Source organism: Pan paniscus, chromosome 13 (assembly GCF_029289425.2).
Source record: "Pan paniscus chromosome 13, NHGRI_mPanPan1-v2.0_pri, whole genome shotgun sequence".
In the NCBI taxonomy this organism is placed as follows: Eukaryota; Metazoa; Chordata; class Mammalia; order Primates; family Hominidae; genus Pan; species Pan paniscus.
In genome coordinates this window covers 31,879,571-31,904,580 of record NC_073262.2, presented here as the reverse complement: position 1 = coordinate 31,904,580, position 25,010 = coordinate 31,879,571, and the positions used below count along the sequence as shown (strand labels likewise).

Sequence of the window (25,010 nt, the reverse complement as noted above, 5' to 3'; positions counted from 1 at the left end):
CTCAGAGCTGCTTGGGAAGAGCTTGAGCAAGGAGGTGGGGAAACTCACAGATACGAATCTTCTGTAAAATGGAATGCAATACTAACTAAGTGAATAAATTTACTTTGTTACATTGAAAACTAAAATTGTTGCCTGTGAGAGAGATTCATTTCAGAAGTTCCATAAATTTAAGGGGATATAAAAAAGAAGAAAGAATTACTTAAATGGCATTTCTTAAAGGAATATGCCAAGTGATCTTTTCCTTTTTATTCTCCTCATTAGAATTTTTATGGAATTGGAGTTATTGACTTAACATTTTAAAGCCTGCCTCATTATCATAAAATTGTTCTTTATCTTTCAACAATATTTTAGCCATTATAAACAGTGGTAAAATCGTGATTGCTTTAAGCTCTCCCTTCGCTCTGGGAACACACTCTTGAAGTGGGTTACACCTGTCATCAGTCTTAGTCCTCAAATGGTGACTCTAAGGGACCCAAAAGTAGACACACCACTTGAAGAAAACTCATCTGTGGAATCATGACATACAACCTAAACCTATTTTCATTTAGAAACCATTTTAGATCAATAATTTTTAAACGATTTTTTAAAAAAAAATCTTCCTGGCTTGACAATTTTTACTGTGTGAAATTCTCCAGATAATTTTCTTGTGTAGGGAATTTAAGCTGTGATCATAAAAATAACTTACATGCATTGAGGCACGAGCACAGTTAAAAATAAATTCAGTAAATAATCTGTATTTTTTTAACTCCAGAGATGACGTAATCCTAGATCTTAAATAAAGCCAAAATAGTAATTATCAGTATAAAAACATACATTAAAGCTATTATTGCTTGTAAATCACTACTCTCAGATAATGATGAAATAGTCATTAATTTGAGAACACTGAAGTCCTTTGAAACCTAAACATTTATTTTCTGTTCTAAAACTGCAGTCCAGTGTCTCTGAAGATATATAGGGTCAATGAACCTTTCAGGCATAAAAAGTAAAACTTGTCAAAGAGCTTCAGCTCTTGTTTTAATTACTTCAAGTTTTATCCCTAAAGTAACCTTTGAAATCTGCAGGGACTTTATTTTTTTTTCTTACTATTAATCGTGAAGAGCTATTGCTACATTTTCATGTGTTCTTGTTTAGAACATACATGTATCCATCTGGCTTTTTATGATTTCCAAGCAGACAGTGTGGAAGTTTGTTGTAATAATCCATGCTGTGTGAAGCAGCATTGCGAGCTGCCTCAGCAACACAGACCAGGTACCAAGTCCTGGTACTTCCAACACTGAGGCAGGCTAACTTCACAGTCTACACAAGAATACTTGGAATATATTACTCACAACAAACTTCTAAACCACGTGATCCATATTCTCCATGTTCACCTGTTTTGCTCTTCAAGAGGAGAGAATTTGATTGGGTGGGAATTATTCTTTTGTCCAGAGCTAGCATCTATTGTCCTCATGACCAACTCATGTATAGATAGCTTGCTTTGTCTCCCATATCAGTCCCTGCTCCAATCAGCTTTGGTCAGGATTTAAGAAGATTTCGCACAAGCCATGGCAATTTAGGCAGAAAATAACCATGTGGCACTATGTTTTTTAAGGGCCCAATGATCCCTATGAAAATTCATTTTAGCATGTCTTATATGGTTGCTTAATAAGTTTATTATAGATTGAAATCTTAATTCTAAATTCTTTGAGTCCTGGGACATTGTCCTGTTAATCTTTCTTTACTTTCATAATCTACAGTGCCCAAGAAAGTATTTTTTAAATTTTTGTTGTTGAATATATGGCTCTGTCTTTACTCTCAGCATAATAGACAAACCATCTTCTAGCATATGGAAGCATTTCTACTTTGCAAATTATTCTGAAGCGGGTTTGATTTGCAAAATACTGTCAAATTAAATATGCATTTCCATATGCTTCTATGAAGACCAAATATATCCATGAAAACTAGCTACAGACAACTTTAAAATCCTTCATGAATTTTTAATCAACATTGATGAACAAAATTCAAGTCGTTCTTTCTAAAGTCCTAAATCTAGAAAACTTTCTGTTCTTGGACTTGGAGCATCGGTATTAACTCAAAGGATTATTTTACCAATATTTCAAAATAATAAGATATTTCAGAAAAGTATATTCAGAAAATGTTCAAAGGCTTTTTTGTTACTAATAGTCTCATGCCAAAAAACATATTGACTTAGCTCTTATAAGAACAACATATTCTGAAACTTCAGAAAACAATTTTTATTAACTAAAATTTATCATTTCTGGAAGTGCTTTTTTATGACTATGCTTATCATACTGTTAGCTTACTGGACATATTAGAACAAGCCTCTTACAGAGTAAGATTTGAAGAGGTAATTGAATATGTAACAGAACCAAGTGAAGCACTAATATTTACAGATGGGTGGGCAAATGAGAAGAAAAAAATGAAACTGAATTTTGTGATACATCCTAAAACTACTTTCTAGAATAGCATTAAGTCAGCTAACTTCGAACAAAGCAGAACAATTGTGATTAGATGAATATTTTATTAAACTAGGAATTGATAGAGATCTTTTTAAACTAAGAGTATGTTAGCAATATTGTACCTGTTTAATGGCATGTCATGCCAAGCCTTCTAATGGGCATGCTTGGGGACCAGTTGCTGGCATCAAGGGGTGAATGTACAGTTTATGAGCTGAAGCAATCTACTTTCTCAGTTTTCAACACTTTTTCTTTGTCATTAGTACCTTTGAATCTGCTTTTGTCACTTAGCCATACTTTTGTTTTTCCTACCGCTATGCTGATTACCAACTGCCTGGATTTAGACTCTGTTTGCTCCTTCTCTCATTGTTTTTTGTTTTGTGTTGTTTTGCCCACTTGTTTTGATGCATATCTACTGTTTTGTCTGATCGTCATTTTATAGGCACTAGTTCTGTGTTCTCTATATGTGCCTGAACTACTCTTATTTCTGAACTCAAATATCTGCTTGCACTGTACCAAACGTGTCTCTGTTTCCTAAGCCTTTCTTCTCACTACACATGGTATTCTAGCAACATTAATGCCCTACTGTGGGAATATGGCTGAAGATCTTGACTAGGGGACTTATGAACCCATGCAGCCGTGCCCAAATCCTACCGAACTGACCTTCCTTTCTTGAAGACAGAATTATAGTATGGTCAGGCTCATGCTTTTTGTAGTAGGCCATCCAAATTGGATTGACTGGCTAAAAAAGACTGTTAGTGGAGGCTGGAAGAAACATTTTGGCTGATTGGCTGATGATAGATGAATAGAGCTTGGAACAATCAAAAGGAAAAGCAGAAAGTCTATACCTATTCATAAGAAAAAGTTAGTATGTATACCGAACATTATGAAAGAATTATGACATTTTCAAAGTTTTAAAATTTTATTTTGTAGAGATGGGGTCTCATTGTGTTGCCCACGCTGGTCTGTTTCTTGAGGATTTACTATAGACTGGGCTGTATTCAAAGCATTGGGGATACAGGCATGAATGAGCCCCCATTGTCCTGAACTTACCATTCAGTGTGGGCAGTGAAAGAAGAGAGATGTTGGGAGAACCTTACAAAGATGAAATATAAGCTAACTGGAGAAATCCCCTAACTTTCAGTCAGACTGAAAGGGAACAGGCAGTAACTGTGGGGTAGCCCTCTTGGGCAGGTTGATTTTCCACATGTGCCAGTCAGGGGCCAGAACATTAATATCCTTATGTTCCAACTAAGGAATTTTGGTTTTATTTTAAAGACAAAGGGGAGCCACTGACTGTTCATGAGGAATAAGATTACAAATTCAGGTCTCTTCACCTCTCTAAGTCTCGGTTTTCCTGTGGAAAAAATAAATAGACCCCAGTGATCTCTGGAAGATTCTCTTCCAGCTTTCGAATGCTGTCATTCTCAAGTGATAAAATGAAGCATCACAATTGAGTGAACTGCTGGTAGTGATAGCTCAGAAACTAAAACCAGCTTGATGGAAATCTGAGCATCACCAGCTATATCAATAACTTCAGTGACCTCCTTTCCACTCCTTTCTGTAATAAGTGCATGCAGTAAAGTATAGTCAGTTCAGACAACTTGATAACAAATTTGCTATAACATTCTTATCTTTTTCCTTTTCTCAAGTATGAATGAGTACTATGTATATATTTCTTAAACTTCAGTTGCTAAAGTTTTTACTGTGAATGTTAAGACTATATCAAAGTTATTTAAATGGATAAATTTCCGATTGTTCTCTAAACAAAACAAGATTTGTGGAAGTTTTGACTCTATGAACCCTGATTATTTAATGAGGAAAATAAGTAACATACTTCAGATTAGGTTATAGAGGATGCTAGGATGACAGACATTCTAACTTATCCCAAGTTGTTATTACAGACTTTGTTTATTTTTAGAATAAACAATCATGCTGTACCCAGCATGTTCCATGTTTTTGCAATGCTATGACAATTTGTCTGATCAGCACATTTTTTAAAGCCAAGAAAACAGTAAGACAATTGTATTTCATTTTAAGTTATAGCCTTTAGGAAGAGAGAGAAGAGGAAAAGAATGTTCGCATTCCTGAACACAAACTTAAATTATTAAATATATGGTAATAAGTTGCCAAATTAAAGAAACTTATGACAGCAGTCTTCTATGAAAATGTATGTTCTTAAGAAAGATTGTGAACTATTTTTATTATATTTTGATTTGGTGCCAAAGGGGAAATTGTTCTTTAACATAAGCTAAGAAACAGATGTTTGTTGTTTAGTTTTTGTGAGGTTGAGGTGAGAGATAAGGGGTTTAAAGGATAAGTTAATGAATGACATATTTAGGAATTCATATTGAGCATTTTGCTATTAAAGACTTGCTGAAGAGATCAAGGAGAGTTTGGATATTTCATTTCATAACTCCTCACATCCGAAATCATATTCACTAGATCCCCAGTGGCTTTCTCTTACTGAATCTGAGTATCATGCTTCAAAGATGTCTTTATGATAAGTGATGCTTTCCATTTGATAACACTTATTTGAAACTACTTTTTTGGAATTTATGATGTTCAAAGAACACACAGCATATTAAGATCTCTGCTTTTATTATTTATTGGATCTCTTCCAACACCTTACTTCTCTCAAATTCTGTTTATATCTCCATTCTTAGTAAATTAATTCCCTTTTTGATTTTTAATTTTTGATGAGAAAACATTTGAATTTCTAGTCCAAGCACAAGGAGATTGTATCTTAATTGTTATTGTTGACATTTAGTTTTTAGGGATGATTTATGAGCCCATTGTGATAATAGCTACTTATAAACTAATTCAGTGGTTTTTAATTTTACTTCATTAGCTTTCAAATATTTGCTTTTTAAGAATCCAAGATTTCATTACGATTGCATTTCTTTTGTGTTTGGATTTTACCTTTCCTACATTCCAAGTGATGGGTCTTAAAATGAATTTAACTTCCTCCTAGATTCTATGCAATGTATTTCATGTTTAAATGTTGTTTTGAAATAATCATTTCTTTATTTGCTTTTTAAAAGGTTTTAAACAGCGCTTATTTCTGTTTGTGAAGACTTGAACTTGTAACAGATGAGTGATATGCTTACTCAAGTTCACTAAATCAAGTGTCTAGGATCATGCATTTTGAAGAAAGGCAACTCCTTATAGAGATTCTAAAAGAATAGAGAAGGTCAAAAGAACATTTGTTTGAGGGAGTGGACATTGTACATACTAAAAAGAATAGCTTCTGTGACCAGGCGCAGAGGCTCATACCTGTAATCTGACACTTTGGGAGGTTGAGGAGGGCAGATCACGAGGTCAGGAGATTGAGACCATCCTGGCCAACACAGTGAAATCCCAACTCTACTAAAAATACAAAAAAGTTAGCTGGATGTAGTGGTGCATGCCTGTAATCCCAGCTACTCGGGAGGCTGAGGCACAAGAATCACTTGAACCCGGGAGGCTGAGGTTGCAGTGAGCAGAGATCACATCACTGCACTCCAGCCTGGCAACAGACTGAGACTCCGTCTCAAAAAAAAAAAAGAATAGCAGCTCTGCCATCTTAGCCTATTCTAGTCTATCCTAGCCTAGCATTCTGCCAGCCCCAAACCCGAAAGTAGTCTGGAGAACATTGCTTTTATTAAATCACTGGTTCATTTTTAAAAACCTGCTCCCGATGGTTTTGCATTTTCTGTGAATATCCTGGGTCATGATGGTCTATATCTACATTTGGACTTTAACAATAAATAACTGTGGAATCTTAGACTATTTATCAAGAATTTTAGAGCCTTCATTTCCTCCTTTGTATTATAATGTGGATAATGATAGTATAATTCATAGGATTATTTTAAAAATTAAGTGATTGCTTTGAATGGTGTCTGGCTTATAATAAAATCTCAATTAACATTTGTTTTTGTTGGTCTCAATATTATTAAAACAACTAAAAGAACGTAAGTGGAAGAAAAATCACACATGCTCTAAGTTAAACTTGTTTGATTATTTTTATAAGACCTTAGCTGAGTGTTTGAGGAGTCATCAATCACCTAGGGTCAAGTTGTGAGCTAGCAATTGGAAGATAATATGGGAAACAGGCTCTCTAATATTGTTTTACTAAATGTAATTATTTTTTATTTTCTTATTTAAATTAGTAATGTTTTTCAAAACTTTAGCTAACCATATATCAGTATGGGCTGTTATATTAAAAATGTAACATCATTGATGTTGTTCGTCATGAAAATATTCAGAATAGCCTGAAAAATGTCATACATCATAGAAGAGAGCCAACATGTCTTTATTTCACAAGGGGTATGGGTAAAAATAAATTTTAATAAGACAGAAATCTCATCTTCTTGTTATAGTAATCCACTTAAATGATTAAATTTCTTTTATCAAATGATTAAATTTCTTTATCAAATGAACATGTAGAGCATTCATCTTACAAAGTTGCAATTTTTTCCAGAGGAGATAACATTTAGAATTTCATTAAGATTGAAGATCAAAACCACCAATTATTAAAATAACAAGGTAATTATTAATACTCTATATCCAAATAAAGACATAAAGGAAGAAAAACATCATATGAAAAATTAGTGACAGTCCAAAATAATTAGTTACCAATGGCCCCAGGACTTTATAGCACATATAATACGAAATATTCCCTCCCCTACTTTTCTGTTGCTACATGGCAGAAAACTATGTGAGTCTGTATTTATGACTGGTTGAATTGTTTTGATGAATATTTTATTTAAGTAATTGCTATGACCACTGAATTCAATGATATCACTGTTACATCGAGATATTAATCTTTATGCCATGTTTTACAGAAAATTGTATTATTTTCCACATCCAGAGTACTCTGACTCCATTTACTACTCATTGTTAGAGAATTATAATATAAATAAACTCTATAAAGAGCAACTATTTTCTTTATTCTATTTATCTTACTCTTATTGAGGTCAAAATAGAATACAGAGACAAATCTCTAAATTTAACATTTTATTTGTGAATCACAGAATTGCAATTTGGGGCACACATACAGATCAGGCAGTCATCAGCATGTCTAAAGAACAAAGAAAATGTTGGGGTATTTATTTTAAAGAAATGTTACATATCCTTTTGAAAGAAATCTCTTTGGCACTAGAAAAGCTTTTGGAAGCTGGAAGTCTCTAACTGGTGAGTGACAGTGGTAGGTAAAACTAGTCTTAGTTATAGCAGGTATTTCAGCAGATACTAAGTGAAACTGGGCTTCGGGTTACAGCAGGTAGTTTCAGCAGCTGGGCTTGTGGAGAAGTCAATTCTTGGAGCAGTGCTATGTGCCCTGGGTGCTTTTTTTCCTCTGGCCTTTAGGCTTTGATTTAGGTGAGTATGACAAGAATGACCCAATTTGTATAATCAGCATTCACCCTCTTCTCCCCTTGTAATTGCTTCAATATTCATGTCGATAAAACTGAAACATCTTATCTTGAGTCTCTGGTTTCATATCCTTCAGTGTTTCAATCCACTTATTGCCTCACTCATGATGGGATATGTCAGCACTTTGTCTGCCTTAAGTACTGACTATGAAAATATCAGACACCTAGCTTTGACTCTATTTTCCTTCTCTTCATTCTTTCTATCTCACTTTGTCCCCTGGATTGTTACTTCTTGGTGTGGAGTCACAGATCCTATCTAGGCAAGAGGGAGTGAGTTAGACAAAGGCATGAACACTAGGAGGGCACTTTAAGAGTCTGCCTACCACAATTCCATTGAATATACTTAATTACCCCCTACCCCAGCCATCCTCACACCCAATAGACTTTACACTATTGGGCAGGGATGGTGGGCAGAGACAATGCCTGTTTTGTCTTATGCTGTCTGTCTCGGGCTTCTAGCAAATTGTCTCATTAACTATTTTTGGATTATTAATAAGTGAAACATAAGAAAACTCTAATAAGCCTCCAAAAAGAAGGATAATTTAATCAGGAGCATAAACAATAGATATAGAGCCCTTAGTAACAAGTATCAACTGTAGAGTTGTTAAACCATTTTGCTTTACTCAGCCCTACTTTTCACCTCTGCTCTTCCATTCAGTTTCCAGGGACCGAGCATCTCAGCTTCTGCTTTCCTGCTGGCTTGTTAAGATACTCAGTTTTACTCCCTCCTTCAACTTTGTTCTGGTTATGCTATCTTGATCACAGCTTCTTGCTTGTGGTCAGTGTTCCTGATTATTTATTGAGCAGGACATTGGCTTAACTAGCTGTGCCCCTTTGGATGAGTCACTCAACCACTTTAAGCCGTACTTTTCTCAAATCTAAAATGGTAGAAAGAATATCTACCTCAAAGTGGTGTTGTAAAAATTTAAGTGAGAATACAGGAAATGACTATGCCCATTTCCCAGCAAACATGTCTTAGTTTCCATCCATTTTTCCTTAGCAGCTAGATGTGCAGAAGCTTTGCTAAACTATTCCTTTTGAACAGGATTTCTTATTGGCACAGGAGCCAATAATTTGATTCGCCAGGCCATTCTTAAATGTTCTATGGGATTTTATAGCTTCCATACAGGGGTAATAGATCCACAGGTAATGGGGTTGGGGAAAGACAATGGATGGCAAACAATTAGAATCTTCGGTGGAGCTGGTTCAAGGTCCAGATGCTCTCTTTGTGTCCTTTGTACAAAGCTGGCGGAAATATATAATTTCTTAAGTGAATAAATGCAAAAAAGAGATATTAGCATGAAATAATGAGATAGGCAACTTGGAAATTCTTTCTTTGTAAACAATCATATTGTACTTATACTTTTTCAGATATAAAGCACTTTTGTAACTTCAGTAAATAAAACATTAATAAAACCCCAATGCCTTGACCACAGTTATGGAATCAGTTCTGAGTTCTTTTTTCCTAAGAACACATTTTACTCTTCGTGTAGTCCCTTGTTTCTTTCATATTTGGGTTATGAAAATGTCATCACTATTTTCAAGCACAAGTTATTATTTCCTCCTGTGATACTGTTTGAACACTAGGTCTTTGATGTTTCTGTCAGATATACCCAGCAATCATCATCATAACTCATACTCTTGAATTTTTAATATCACTCCACAAACAGAAGTGTCAAGTACCCAGTTCTTTAGTGAAAGCACAAAAAATGAAAGAAAAGTTTGTTAAATAAGAAGAAAGATTGAAATACTGAAATATTGCTCCTGATTTTTGTTTTGATCCCATTGAAAATAAATGGGAAATACATGTTGCTATTTTTTTCATTGCTCTGTCTCACAGCCACTGTTTGCATCAGATTTTTAAAAAAGAAAATGCCAAGCAGTACATTTTGAATCAGTTTCCACAGAAAGCATTATGTGCATAAAATTTCATATATTATCTTTGATATGTAAATATAGGAGAAATAAGTTTCTTTGGTAAATTTTAGCATTTCTTCTTTTCAAAAAATAAAACATAAAATAATAGTCAATGGCCCTATGGTTGTAAACTATGGTGAATGGATCTGATTCATTTATGCTAGAACTCCTTCCTTATTTCCTCCTTTTTATGCAAACATTATCTTACCAGCCTTAATGGGGGAGTCACAATAAGTTAGTTCCCTTCAGTACTCAGCACAGGGCCATCCATGCGTGCGGAAAGAATGGGTTTTGAATATACATCATGATAAACATTAGTACATTAAATAAGCAATTACTTTCTAAGATGATTTTGTTTTTCTACACAATTTAACTCATTAATATAGCTCAGTTATCTGTTCAAATTAACTTAAGATAGCTGTCCAATCCAGATTCTGATATTTAATACAAAAACACTTCTTTACAGCTGGGCGGGGTGGCTCACACCTATAATCCCAGCACTTTGGGAGACCAAGGCAGGGGAATCACCTGAGGTCAGGAGTTTAAGGCCAGCCTGGCCAAGATGGTGAAACCCCGTCTCTACTAACAATACAAAAAATCATAATAATAAAATAGCCAGGTGTGGTGGCGGGCACCTATAATCCCCACTATTCAGGAGGCTGAGGCAGATAATTGCTTGAACCCAGGAGGCAGAGATTTCAGTGAGCTGAGATCACGCCACTGCACTCCAGCCTGGGTGGCAGAGTGAGACTCTGTCTGAAAACAAATAAATAAACAAACAAACAAACAAAAAACACTTCTTTACAAGACTTTGGTATTCATACTTCAAAATTTTGTCATTAATTTTGCTTGTCTACAGAAATTTGATTTTTTTTTTTCTGTAAACCAGATGATATGGGTTAGTTTAGGGTCTAACTGTGGAATATGAAGGAAGGAGTAGATAACAAGGCCATTTTGAAGAATAAACAACAAAATTAATAACTCATAAGACTCAAAGAGAAGAGGGAAATAACCTAATGGTGTCCAATTCAGGTGTCTAAAACTACCTAACAGAAAGAGTTGAGCTGATGAATAAATATAAAGAAAAACATGAATGCTGTGTTTGACATATTGTGTTTTGGGCAGAGGCAGAACTAGAGAATAGGGCTTCTGACTTCTAATCAAAGACATTCTCCTATTACTTGATTAAGATCTTCCATGAACAAACATCACTTTCATTTACTTTAAACTTCCAGAAGACAGATTACTTAATATGCCTATCATTTTGACTAATTCATGAAAATGTAACAAATTCATTAGATGATAGGCTTCTACATTTCCTTCCCCATGCATTAATTTTCAGCTGTAAGGTTTAAGATGAATACCAGATATATTCAAGTAGGGAGGGAATCTAACTAATGTTTACAATAAGCTTACCTTGACAGGCACTGTGCTAGAAACTTCACACTTTGTTTAACCATAGGCCTATGAAGTTATAGATGAATAAACTGGTGCCCAGCTCTCTACTGGTAGAAAGTTGTGGGATTGAGATTCAAGTCTCAGGTCCAGTAAAATCTTCCTTGTCAGCTCTCAACATGGATAGTTCTAAATGTGTTGAAGCTGCTAGAGGAAATAAAAAATAAAGGCAGCCTGGAATGGTTGCTCACACCTATATTCCCAGCACTTTGGGAGGCCGAGGTCAGTGGATCACTTGAGGTCAGGTGGTCGAGACCAGCCTGGCCAACATGATGAAAACCCGTCTCTACTAAAAATACAAGAATTAGCTGCGTGTGGTGGTGTGCGCCACCACTCGGGAGGCTGAGGCAGGAGAATCACTTTAACCAGGGAGGCGGAGGTTGCAGTGAGCCAAGATGGCACCACTGCACTCCAGCCTGAGTGACAGAGCAAGACTCTGTCTCAAAAATAAAAATAAAGGCAATATTCTTTTTTCCTCTCGAGCATACAATACTATCTTTACTATCACCAATGTTTCCTAAATTCTAGTTAAACTAGGTACTACTAACTTAAGCACTTAGGGTGATGAAATCATATCTCATTAGGTGTCACCTGGAGGGAAGTTAATCTGCCATCACCAGTATCTAACCCCCCTCTACTAACGGGGTCACTAGTATTATTTTCATTGATTGGGTGCCATCTGATCCAATGCATCATAGTCAAATCACCTCAAGGCTAACATAAATTGTGTTTTCTCTAAATAAAAACCAACAAAAATATCTTGCCCTAGCTTAAGCTAAGAGTGAGGCTTCCTGATAAGTAGGTCATCCAGACTCTAGGGATATGTTTTCCCCATGTTGGACGGAAAGATCTACCCTGTAGTGGAGATGTGAGGTATTTGACAAGTGTAATAGATGATTCAAGTCTGATACTAGCAAATTCATTAATACTATGATGAGACTGCAGTCACAGATGGAGAGATCAATCCTTCCCCCAGGCACTGTCTAACACTGCTTTAAAGGGTAGAAAGCGAAAATGACCTATCTGGTTGTGTCTAAAGTTTGCTTAGGGCAGTCACATTTCACTTTAAGAAGTACCTGTAGAGCTCTCATATACCAGGTTCCATGTTAGGACCTAGGCATGCAAAGAGAAACAGAACAAGGCCCTGCTCATAAGAGTTTCCAGCGACCTAGAGAAACTGGAAAGAAAATAGTCTGGCCCTTTTTGCCAACAAGTCACGTGTGCATCTATAATAGGAGTGAGAACTTGATGAAAAAATAAGAAGAAAGGCTCAGTCATATGTCAGTAAATTTCCCGGGAAAGCAGAAGTATACAAAGTTGTATGTTTGCAATAGTATAAATATATATAGCATAAAATAGTATAAATATACAAACCTTGTATATTTGAATAGTACATTATTTCCCAAGTATTTTTGTTATGATTACCAAAGAGAAAAAACCTGGAACTATTTAGGTTGGTGCAAAAGTAATTGTGGTTTTTGCCATGGAAAGTAATGACAAAAACCGCAATTACTTTCGCACCAACATGTAATATTTCTGGGTAGAGAATGATAGATTATTGGTTTACAAAGACCAGTCTGAATAGAAAAGGATGGAAAGCAAGGTAAACTTTGCTGCAGTCTAAAGCTACAAGTACACATTGCTTCAGTTCATGCTGTGTTCCGACAATCCATGGAAGTCCTCAGAACCCAAATCACTGAAGCTGTAAGTAGAGTCTAGAATACTAATGGCTCTAGGAGGAAATATCCAAAGTCACTGCTGATTCAGCTAGAGAAAATACACTGGTTGTCCCCATATCGGAGGGTCTCCCCAAGTTGGAGGTTCTCCAAAATACAAAATGTTTCCTGCGACAAAGGAGAACAGAAGAAAGCAGCTATCTCAGAAGGGGCTCTGGACCGGGCACAATGACTCACGCCTGTAATCCCAGCACTTTGGGAGGCCGAGGCGGGTGGATCACCTGAGGTCAGGAGTTTGAGAGCAGCCTGGCCAATATGACATAGCTCCATCTCTACTAAAAATACAAAAAGTTAGCTGGGCCTAGTGGTGCATGCCTGTAATCCCAGCTACTCGGGAGGCTGAGGCAGGAGAATGGCTTGAACCCAGGAAATGGAGGTTGCAGTGAGCCAAGATCATGCCACTGCACTCCAGCCTGGATGACATAGCATGACTCCATCTCCAAAAAACAAAAAAAAAAAAAAAAAGAAAGAAAGAAAAAGGGACTATGGAGTACAAAGGCCCATGTGTCATTTCCCATAATATTTTTCATATTTTTGTTTTATTTTTTACTGTGTATATTTAAGGTCTATAACATGATGTATGGGATACATAGAAGCAGTAAAAGGTCGCTATAGTGAAGCAGATTAAGATATCCACCTTCATGCAGTTACCCATTTTTTTTCTAGCAAGAACAGGGAAAATCTACTCACTTAGCTTGAATCCCAAATATAATACAATTGTACTACCCATAGTCCTCATGCTGTACATTGGAGTTCTGGACTTGTTCATCCTGCATATCTGCTACTTTGTGTCCTCTGACCTACCTGTCTGCATTTTCTTCCCTCACACCTGTCTTTGGTAACCACTCTTTTGTTCTCTATCTCTGTATATTTGAATTTTTTTTAGATTTCATACGTAAGTGAGATCATGCAATTTTTCCATGTCTGGCTTTTTTCTTTCTTTTTTTCTTATTAATTTTTTAGAGACAAAGTTTCACTATGTTGTCCAGGCTGGAGTGTGATGGCTATTCATAGGTGCTATCACAGCACACTGCAGCCTTAAACTCCCAGGCTCAAGTGATCCTCCCACCTCAGCCTCCCACCTAGCTGGGACTACAAGTGTGTACCACCACACCTGGCTCTGGCTTATTTTACTTAGCATAAGGTACTCCAGGCTCATCCATGTTGTGGTAAATGGCAAGACCTTATTATTTTTTAGGGCTAAATAATATTTCTCTCTCTCTCTCCCTGTCTCTCTCTGTTTCTCTGTCTCTTTCTCTGTGTGTGTGTGTGTGTGTGTGTGTCCATCATATTTTCTTTTCCACTCATCTGTTGATGGACACTTAGGTTGATTCCAAATCTTCACAATTTTTTGAATATGCTGCAGTGAACAAAGGAGTGCAGATATCTTTACAAGGTGCTGATTTCATTTCCTTTGGGTGTATGTCCAGAGAAGGAATTGCTAGGTCTTATGGTAGCTCTATTTTTAATTTCTAGAAATTTGATAGTTTTAAAGAAAAGTTGCATATATGAATGTTATCAGGTCTTGAATTTAAATGAGCAAATAATTTTATTTTCTTTGTTTTTGTCTATCTGAATTTAATTCTATCATGAACCCACATCTGTTTCTTGAAGGAAATTTGGTCTTGTAACTTCTAGGTAAGCTTAGTGACTTTTGTTGTTTTTCTCAGTAAATTTGGAGTTTAAGTTCTGTTGGTTCAGCATTCTTTTCCTTTCCTCCACAGAATGACATTGCAAAGGTAGATGATATACAGAACACTCAGGCATAGGTAAGGGAGAGGCTTCGGACCCACAGCCATCTCCTGGAGTACATTGAGATGTGCTTGTACCCTTTTGGTCAACTGCTCTCATTACCATTACATTCTCCAAGATGTGTATGAAACTGAAATGGCCTCATGCCTTTTATCCCAACCATCCCAAAGCTCCATTGGAGACTTGGGGTCTGTCAGTCACTTCTATACCTATCCCTGGGGGAGCAGGAATTTCAAAATAGTCTCTTGCGTCTTTAGAGGATATAGTATGAACCTGGGTTTTAAATGGAGGTGCTATCACACACAGGTCCATTCTCCTAACATTCCTACACAAAGATTATGGCACCAATTTGGGGCATGAAGAAATTCTTTACAAACCTTTGGACTGCCCCTTAGGGCTGAGGGAACATGGCTCAGGCCATTTCCATCATCAGATCTTCTCAAACATATGTGGAGTTCCCACTGACCTCTCAACCCTCCCAGCCTCATCCCTTGGATTTTATCTAGTGGTATGGAGTACAACCTGGCTAAGTATTGGGAACCTGAATCAGGTATGAATCTCATCCTTTTCTGAGGCTTCTCCTTCCCCAGCAGGAGCAAATTTGGTTTAATTAATGGGTTAGATCCATTGTTTCTTCAGTTTTCTTTTATATGTGCTGTTTCTGGCATAAATTTTATGCTGGGCTATATGTAACACATGATTTGAGATCAAACATGTCTACTGCAAATCAAAAGTCTTGGCTTTTAGAGAGAATTGTCTCTGCTGTAAGTTTCAGAAGTTTGTTTTGGAACTCAAAGCTAAAAATTAGAATTTTTGTTCTATATGCACCGTTTGGTGTTCTCCACTTAACAAATGATCCTGAAGCAATAAAATGTATTGATTCACTGTGGAGAAGAAGAAAGTTACGGGAGACCATTTATAAATGATGAGCAAAATTCTTAATACATTTAAAGTTTTATCACCTCAAACATTTTCCAAACAATAGGATATGAGTAGTTGTCTCTGAATCCATACAGTTTTCAAATCAGAGGAATGACAACATGAGATTTAATATAACATAGAAAAACAGGGACAGATTTAAAACTCATCAGGTGTTTGTTTATTTGTTTTTTGGGTTCGTTTAGAGACAGGGTTTGGCTCCGTCACCCAGGCCGGAGTGCAGTGGCGTGATCATAGATCACTGTAATCTTGAGTTCCTGGACTCAAGTGCTTCCTCCACCCTAGTCTCCCAAGTAGATGGGACTAAAGGTGTGTGCCACCATGCCTGGCTCTTTTTTTGTTTTTTAAGAGACAGATCTTCCTATGTTGTGGAGGCCAGTCTCAAACTCCTGCCTTCAAGCAATCCTCCTGTCTTGGCCTCTCAATGGATGATAAGTTTTCTAATCAGATTTAGTGCTTTTCTGGAAAAATCATTAGACAACAATTCTGAAGCTAAATATTAAGTGTGTGCCTAAAAATTTAGCAAACTTAATGGAAGAGGTCCTCAGAACTCTTTTAAGATCAAACAGTTCAATACTAAAAGTAAAAATTTGAATGGAAAAAGAGGGTGTGGGGAAATCAAATTACCTATCCTGTATGCATATTGGAGGTGGAATGAACAGACCAGGGGCATCATGCAAAATTCTCAGGCGCCAAGTAGAGTGAATAAGTGTGTGGTAATTATTCACAGTGTCAATGCATACAACTGAAAATATGATCAGTACTTAAATGCTGGATATAATATATTATCAGGTCATGACTCATGACCTGATAAAGACCATCTGTATGTCCTTAAATGTCCTTAAATGCTAGATGTAAGCTTGGATATTTGTTTATGTTTATGTGAATGACATTCCTTCTTTCTTCCTGGGTTTTTGTCCCTCTTTTATTTTGTTCTGTTTATGGAGATGAAGTTCTGCATTAGGTAGGATCAGTGAAATATAAATATAGATTTGTGAGAGTATAAATGAGACTACCCAAAACATTTCCCCTCAAATTAAGACTTTATATTTTGAGACACACTGGAATCAGTGACGTCAGTTTGGAAGCTCAGATTTTCCTAGCAACAAATAGTGTGGCTTAGACAGAACGTCAATTTCAACAGTGAAATTCATTGATAGGTTCTTTGAATTTAACTCAGTGGCTCAAGTTCAGTTTGGAGTAATGCCAGAGGCATGTCTTTGCCCTAAGAATAGTCTATTTCCTCACACCTGAAACATATTCTTATCTCCTTTCCTTTTTTTCTCCAGACTGTTCAAAATCTGTCCTTTAGCTGCAAGTCTAAACAACAACCAATTCTAGAATATAGTTTTCTCTAAACGTTCATTCTGTTGAAATATTTTAGCAAGTTAACACTTAAAATAAAACTTGCTCTGAGGCTTTGAAAAGTGAAAGTGGACGTCTGTACAGATAAAGTATCAAGTTTATTACTATCATGTAAAATTTTACAGTCAGTGATTATTTCCTTTGGAATAAGATTTATGTACTTCACCTCTGAGGCAAGACCTCATATTCAGCTGTATTTCAAATTCTGTTTTTCACATAGATGCACATTTCAATATGTTAATATGTAATTTAGGAAACAATTTGGTTATCTCTAATAGGATTATAAAATTCTCTCTTTCATGTACACAATGCAGGTTGAGAATTTTCTGAGTGGACATGAATTTTTTAAATCATTACCAGAAAAGTCTCAAGTACTTTATGCCTGTCTTCTAAATCAATTCTTAATAATTTTCCAAGTGAAAATCCATTATGATTAGCTTGACATCTCATACAAACAACTGTGTCAAAATTTTTTTCTCCCAGTTTACCCCCACTGATGTAGTTCAGTTATATGAACTGCTGTTTATATTAGATTTGAGAAGGGTTCTGACTTGTGTTCTCACCATACCAAAAAGAAAATTAGAACTTTTTATAATTATGACTTTATGGTTTAGTTCCAGTTTGTTTATTTCTTATTTTTTATTTTTATAACTTCACCTTTTATTTTAGATTCAGAGGGTACCTATGCAGGCTTATTACCTGGGTATATTGTGTGATGCTGAGGTTTGGGGTCCTACTGATCCCATCACCTAGGTACTGAGCACAGTACCAGTAGTTTTTCAATTCTCAATCCCCTCCCTCTCTCCTTGCTTTAGTAGTCCGCAGTGTCTGTTGTTACCATCCTTATGTCCACGTTCCCATCTTTATGTCCATGTTTAGTTCCTACTTATCAGTGAGAACCTGCGATATTTGGTTTTCTGTTGCTGCATTAATTTGCTTAGAATAATGGCTTCTAGTTGCATCCATGTTGCTGCAAAGGACACGCTTTCATTCCTTATTATGACTGTATAGTATTCCATTGTGTATATGTACCATATTTGTTTTATCCAACCCACCATTAATGGGCACCTCGGCTGATTCCATGTCTGTGCTATTGTGAGTAGCTGCAATGAACATACAAGTGCGTGTGTCTTTTTGGTAAAATAATTTATTTTATTTTGGATATGTACCCAATAATGAGATTGCTGGGTTGAATGGTATTTGTAAATTCTTTGAGAAATATCCAAACTGCTTTCCACATAGCTGAAAAAAATTACATTCCCACCAACAGCGTATAACTGTTCTCTTTTCTCCACAGGCTCACCGACATTGGTTGTTTTTTGACCTTTTCTCTCTTTTTTCTTTTTTCTTTTTCTTTTTTTTTTTTTTTTGAGATGGAGTTTCAGTCTTGTTGCCCAGGTTGGAGCGCAATGGTGCAATCTCAGCTCACTGCAATCTCCGCCTCCTGGGTTCAAGTGATTCCCCTGCCTCAGCCTCCTTAGTAGCTGGGATTACAGGCATGCACCATCACGCCCAGCTAATTTTGTATTTTTAGTAGAGACATGGTTTCACCATGTTGGCCAGGCTGGTTTCAAACTCCTGACCTCAGGTGATCCACCTGACTTGGCCTCCCAAAGTGCTGGGATTACAGGTGTGAGCCATCATGCCCGGCCATTTTTTTAACCTTTTCATAGTAGCCATCCTGACTGGTGTGAGGTGGTATATCATTGTGGGTTTGATTTGCATCTTTCTGAGTGATGTTGAGCATTTTTCATATGTTTGTTGACCAATTGTATGTCTTCTTTTGAGAAGCATCTGTTCATGTATTTTGCCCATATTTTAGTGGGCAAAATATTTAGTTCAATTGCTTAAGTTCAATTCTTTTGAGAAGCATCTGTTCATGTATTTTGCCCATATTTTAGTGGGCAAAATATTTAGTTCAATTGCTTAAGTTCCCTATAGATTCTGGATATTAGAACTTTGTCAGATGCATAGTTTGTAAATATTTCCTCCCATTCTATAGCTTGTATGTTTACTCTGTTGATAGTTTCTTTTGCAGTGAAGAAGCTCTTTAGTTTAATTAGGTCTCACTTGTCTATTTTTGTTTTTCTCACAATTGCTTTTGAGGACTCAGTCATAAATTCTTTGCCAAAGCTGATATCCAGAATGGTATTTCCTAGGTTTTCTTCTAAGACTTTTATAGTTTTAGGTATTATATTTAAGCTTTTAATCCATCTCGAGTTAATTTTTCTATATGGTAAAAGGTAGGGGTCCAGTTTTATTCTTCTGCATATTGACAGCCAGTTATCCCAACACCATTTATTGAGTAGGGAGTCCTTTTCCGATTGCTTGTTTTGTCTACTTTGTCAAAGATCAGATGGCTGTTATGCAGCTTTATTTCTGGATTCTCTGTCCTGTCCCATTGGTCTATGTGTCTGTTTTTGTACCAGTATCATGCCATTTTGATTACTGTAGCCTTAGAGTACAGTTTGAAGTCAAGTCATGTGATGCCACCAGCTTTGTTATTTCTGCTTAGGATTGCTTTGTCTATTCGGGCTCTTTTTTGGTTCTCTCTATATTTTAGAATAGTTTTTTCTAGTTCTGTGAAAAAATAATGTTGGTAGCTTGATATAGGAATGGTGTTGAATCTGTAGATTGCTTTGAACCGTATAGCCATTTTAGCAATATTGATTCCATGAGCAAGGAATGTTTTTCCATTTGTGTCATCTCTGATTTCTTTTGGCAGAGTTTTGTAGTTCTCCTTGTAAAGATCATTCACCTCTTGGTTAGATGTATTCACAGGTATTTAATTTATTTATTTATTTTCAGCTACTGTAAATGGGATTGTATTATTGATTTTGTTCTCAGCTTGATTGTTATTGATGTATAGAAGTGCTACTGATTTTTTTACATTGATTTTGTGACCTGAAACTTTATTGAAATTGTTTATCAGTTTCAGGGCCCTTTTGAAAGATTATTTAGGGTGTTCTGGATATAGAAGCATATCATCAGTTAAGAGAGATAATTTAACTTCTTCTTTTCCTGTCTGAATGATTTTTATTTATTTCTCTTGCCTGATTGCTCCGTCTAGGACTTTCAGTAATATGTTCAACAGCAGTGGTTAAAGTGGGCATCCTTGTATTGTTCCTACCTTAGAAAAAAGGCTTTCAATTTTTTGCTGTTCAATTTGATGTAAGCTGTGGGTTTGTCATCTATGGCCTTTATGTTATTGTGGTGTATTGCTTCTATAACCAATTTGTTGAGAATATTTATTATGAAGGTATGTTGAATTTTATTAAGTGCCTTTTCAGCATGTATTTAAATTATCATAACGTTTTTGTCCTAGATTGTGTTCATGTGATTATGACATTTACTGATTTGTGTATGTTGATGGCTCAAGGATGTTGGATGCAACATCCTTTCATCCCTGGGATAAATGCCACTTGATCATGGTAAATAATCTTTTTAATGTGTTGTTTGAATTGAGTTTCTAGTATTTTGTTAAGGATTTTAGCAACTGTGTTCATCAGGGATATTGCCCAGTAGTTTTCTTTTTCTGTTGCTATGTCCTTGTCTGCTATTGGTATCAGGGTAATGCTGGCCTCATGGAATGAGTTTGAAAGTATTCCCTCCTCTTAAATATTTGAAATAGTTTGAGTAGAATTGGTATTAGTTCTTCTTTAAGTGTTTGGTAGAATTTATTAGTGAATCCATCACGTCTTTGGATTTTCTTTAATGGGAGGCTTTTTATTATTGCTTCAATCTTCTTACTGTTTCTTCATAGTTCAACCCTGGTAGATCATGTGCATCCAGGAATTTATTAATTTCTTCTAGGTTTTTCAACTTGTTGCATATAGCTGTTTATATAGTCTGTAATTATCCTTTGTATTTCTGTGGGATCAGTTGTAATGTTCCCTTTTCAGTTTGTGTTTTTATTTATTTGGGTCTTCTTTTTTCTTAGTCTGGCTAAAAGTTTGCCAATTTTGTTTATCTTTAAAAAAACCACAGCATTTAGTTTTGTTGATCTTTTATATTTGTTTTATTCTCAATTTTATTTATTTCTGTTCTGATCTTTATTCTATCCTTCCTTCTACTAATTTTGAGTTTGGTTTGTTCTTGCTTTTCTAGTTCCTTGAGGTGCATCATTAGGTTTTTTGTTTGAAATCTTTCTACTTTCTACTTTTTTGATGTAGGCATTTATTGCCATAAACTTTCCTCTTGCACTGATTTTGCTATGTCCCATAGGTTCTGGTGTGCTATGTTTCAATTTTCATTTGTTTCAAGAAATTTTTAAATTTCCTTCTTACATTCTTCATTGACTCACTGGTTGTTCAGGAGCATGTTGCTTAATTTCCATGTATTTGTACAGTTTCCAGAGTTCCTTTTGTAACTCATTTCTAGTTTTATTCCCTTATGATCAGAAAAGATACTTGATATGACTGCAACATTTTAAAAGTTGTTGAGAATTGTTTGTGGCCTAACATATGGTCTATCCTGGCAAATGTTCTAAGTGCTGATGAGAAATATGTGTATGCTAAAGTAGTTGAATGAAATATTCTGTAAGTGTCTGTTAGGTCCATTTGGTAGACTATAGTTTAACTTTGATATTTCTTTGTTGATTTTCTGTGTAGACAATTTGTAGGTTCCTTTCGATCTTGGACTGTTACTAAAAAGATGCACTGAGTATAATTATACATAATTTACTTCATACTTATTTAAATACTTCTGGAGATTAAATTTCCAGAAGTGAATTTCGTAGGTCAATGGTGTTTATCTTTATAACTTTGGTAGCTATTGCTCATTTATTTTCACAGAGGTGCATCACATTATACTCTCAAAGTAATACATGGGAGTTAGCCCTTACCCACAGTCACACCAATAGAGTACATAATCAGACTTTTGTATTTTTGTCAATCTGAGAGGTGAACAATGGTATCGCAATGTAGTTTTAATTTGTATTTATATTATTAGTAATTGGAGAGATTTTCTTTTTAACTTTTAAGAACTACTTGTTTTTCTTTTCTGTAAATGGTCTATTCGTATCCTTTGGCCATTTTTCTTAGATTTTTATTTTTGCCTTATTGATCTATATATACTCTTGTACTAGAAAGATTAACCCTTTGTAATATGAGCTGCAGAGGATTTTTAAAAAATATATTGTTGCTTGATAGGACTTTCTCTTCTGATTCATTGGTCTATAGAATTGATCCTGAGTTTCTCTAGCTTTATTAATATAATGAGTTATATATTGTTTTTTAGAGATTTCTTAATATTATTTGTTTTCCCAAATGACATTAGAATCAGCTTTTCTTCTTCCCAAATAAAAATCTATTTTTACTGGTGTGTTAGGCTTTTCTCACATTGCTATAAAGAAATACCTGGTACTGGGTGATTTACAAAGAAAAGAGGTTTAATTGGCTCGTGGTTCTGCAGGTTGTACAGGAAGCATGGTGCTGGAATCTCCTTGGCTTTTGTAGAAGTGTCGGAAAACTTACAATCACGGTGGGAGGCAAATGGGGGGCAGGCACCTCACGTGGCAGGAGCAAGAGAGAGCAAGGAATGAGATGCTACACGCTTTTAAACGACCAGAAATCACAAGAACTCACACACTATTGCAAGGACAGTACCAAGAGGGATGGTGCTAAACTATTCATGAGAAATCCATCCCCATGGTCCAATCAACTTCCACCAGGCCCCACATTCCACATTGGGAATTACATTTCAATATGAGATTTGGGCAGGGACACAATCCACATTATATCAACTGAGATCATATTAAATTTGTGCATCAATTTAAGGATAATTGACATTTTCTTAATATTGAATATTGTTCAAGTATTTTTATTGTTCAGGAATGCAGGTCTTGAACACTTTTTTGGTAATATATCTGTTTGTTGCGATTTAGATTTCAGATATTTATTTCTTATATTAATTTTCCACCAGACTACCATACTAAAGTATCTGAATATTTATATCAAGTAAAAAAATTATGTAACTTGAAAGTACAGTAGTAATAATTTACATCTTCTTTCCTATTTTTATGTCTGCCAAATCTTGGTATTAACGAAAATTACTTCGGTGTTGCTAAATCGGAGTTTGACTTTCAGGCTGAGGTTGCTATATTCCATTACATTAAGTATCTTTCCACTATTGTTTTCTTTAGATTTTTTAAAACTTAAGAATAAGAATGTCGTAAATGTCTTTACAGGGTTTAAGGAGATAATCTTATTTTTTCTTTAGCTTTATTAATAAAATGAATTGTATATTCATAAATTTGCTAGTATAGACCCATTTTTGCTCTATGTGAACCCTACTGTTCATAATGTGTTGTTTAATATGCTGTTAGAATCTGTTTGCAGTATTTTATGATGTTTGTATTAATATTTTTAAGACTGAATATTTTATGTATGCAATCCTAACCTAGTTTAATATTAATATTATAATAGCATCACAAAAAATGATAATATCTCCCATACCTCTTTTTTGATTTGGGTTTTGTTTTCTATGCACTGAGCTAGTTTAAATAGCATTGGAATTATCTACTAAAAAGTATTGATAGAATTTCCCCATGAGATTACCTTCTTTTGTGAGTTTTAGATGTTTAAGTCTTTTCTCTATTTCTCCTATTAAAATCTATTAGTTTCCATTTTGTTCCTTGCTGGGATTAGGATGAATAAGTAATATTCTCCCAGAAAATTATTCATTTAATCTAGATTTGTCAATTTAAGCAATGCCTCTTTTATGATGTGCTTATTTTTCCCTATTTTGTGAATATCCTTCTGCATATGTTTTTCTTTTCATAGCTTTACCTTCTTATGTTTTCTTGATCAATTGGTATTCCTCTCCCTCACCACAACAAACTTGACTTATGTATCAGTGTAACTGTCATTTTATGTTTTCTAACGATTAATTTCAGCTTTTTTCTTTGTTAATTGCATACCGCTGCTTTATTTTAGATTTGTTTCATGTACTTTTATAACACTTTTTAGTCTTATTATTGATTTATTTGTTTTCTTTCTAATTTTAAAATTGATCTACAGTTTAGAGCTATGAATTGTTCTCTCTGCACTGTTTTGGCAATTTCCCAAAAGTCTTGATCTGGAGCTTTTAAAAATCATTCTTATAAAGGAAATTTTACCAATTCAGTATGTATTTCTCTTTATCCTAAAAGTAATTTCAGATCAATTTACTTTAAACTTGCCAGGTAATTGAGTCTTTTCATTTTCTGAGTTTTTTATTGATTGTTAGTCTTATTGGATTATACTCAGATACCATGGTCAGCAATATATACTTTTTGGAGATATTAAAGATTTTGTATAGTTATAGTCAACATTTTATGAGCATTTCTTTTGAAAGCTATAATCTTTATTTCAAGTCACAGCGTTAAACATTTATGTTAGATTTACCGTCTTAATTGATATATTTGTCCCCTTGATCTGTCATGGACTTAGGTTAATAAAACTTCTGCCACAGGATATTTCTCTCTCCTTATAGTCTCTGTAATGTTTGCTTTATGAGTGTTGGTGTGGTATTGTGTTATGAACAGCAATTCATAACTGTTTTATCTTTACTGTGAATTTTTCAAATTATTGACAAAACTATCAAGTGATAACAGATTAGGTAGAAGGAAGAGGAAAGCTGCTAAATCTATAATTGTTCAAGGAAGAGAACTAATAGAATAAAGGAAAAGAAAAATTTAAAACCTTAAATATCAAAATAAGTACTAAATAAAAAATGAGTAAATTACTCAAAAAAAAGCAAATCATCTCATGTTGAAAGACTTTTTAAAAAAGCTTTAGAAATAGAAAATATGACATTAAATGACATTGAATTAAGACCAGACATATTTGTCAAAGTAATAAATATCAATAGGTTTAATTCACATATTGAAAGATAAAGTCATCAGATTGTACTACAAAGCAAAGAGACTCAATTAAAATAAATAACTCAGAAAAAAACAGAATAAAAGGATGAGCAAAAGTATAAATAGAAAATGT

The 25,010-nt window shown here is 35.1% G+C and overlaps 1 protein-coding gene across 8 annotated transcripts in view; it reads left to right on the top strand.

Moving 5' to 3' along the window:
* KYNU (kynureninase) overlaps positions 1–25,010 on the top strand; it is a 290,523-nt gene that overhangs the window by 247,288 nt on the left and 18,225 nt on the right. The window contains exon 14 of one of the 8 annotated variants that reach the window (XM_063595156.1): positions 5,501–6,368. The exons of 6 other annotated variants lie outside the window; for them this stretch is intronic. In XM_063595156.1, coding sequence (XP_063451226.1) covers positions 5,501–5,507 — 7 coding nt within the window. In that variant the 3' untranslated portion in view covers positions 5,508–6,368. Of the gene's footprint in view, positions 1–5,500; positions 6,369–25,010 lie in introns of those variants that run through there. One more of the 8 variants, XM_063595155.1, reaches the window with a different exon arrangement.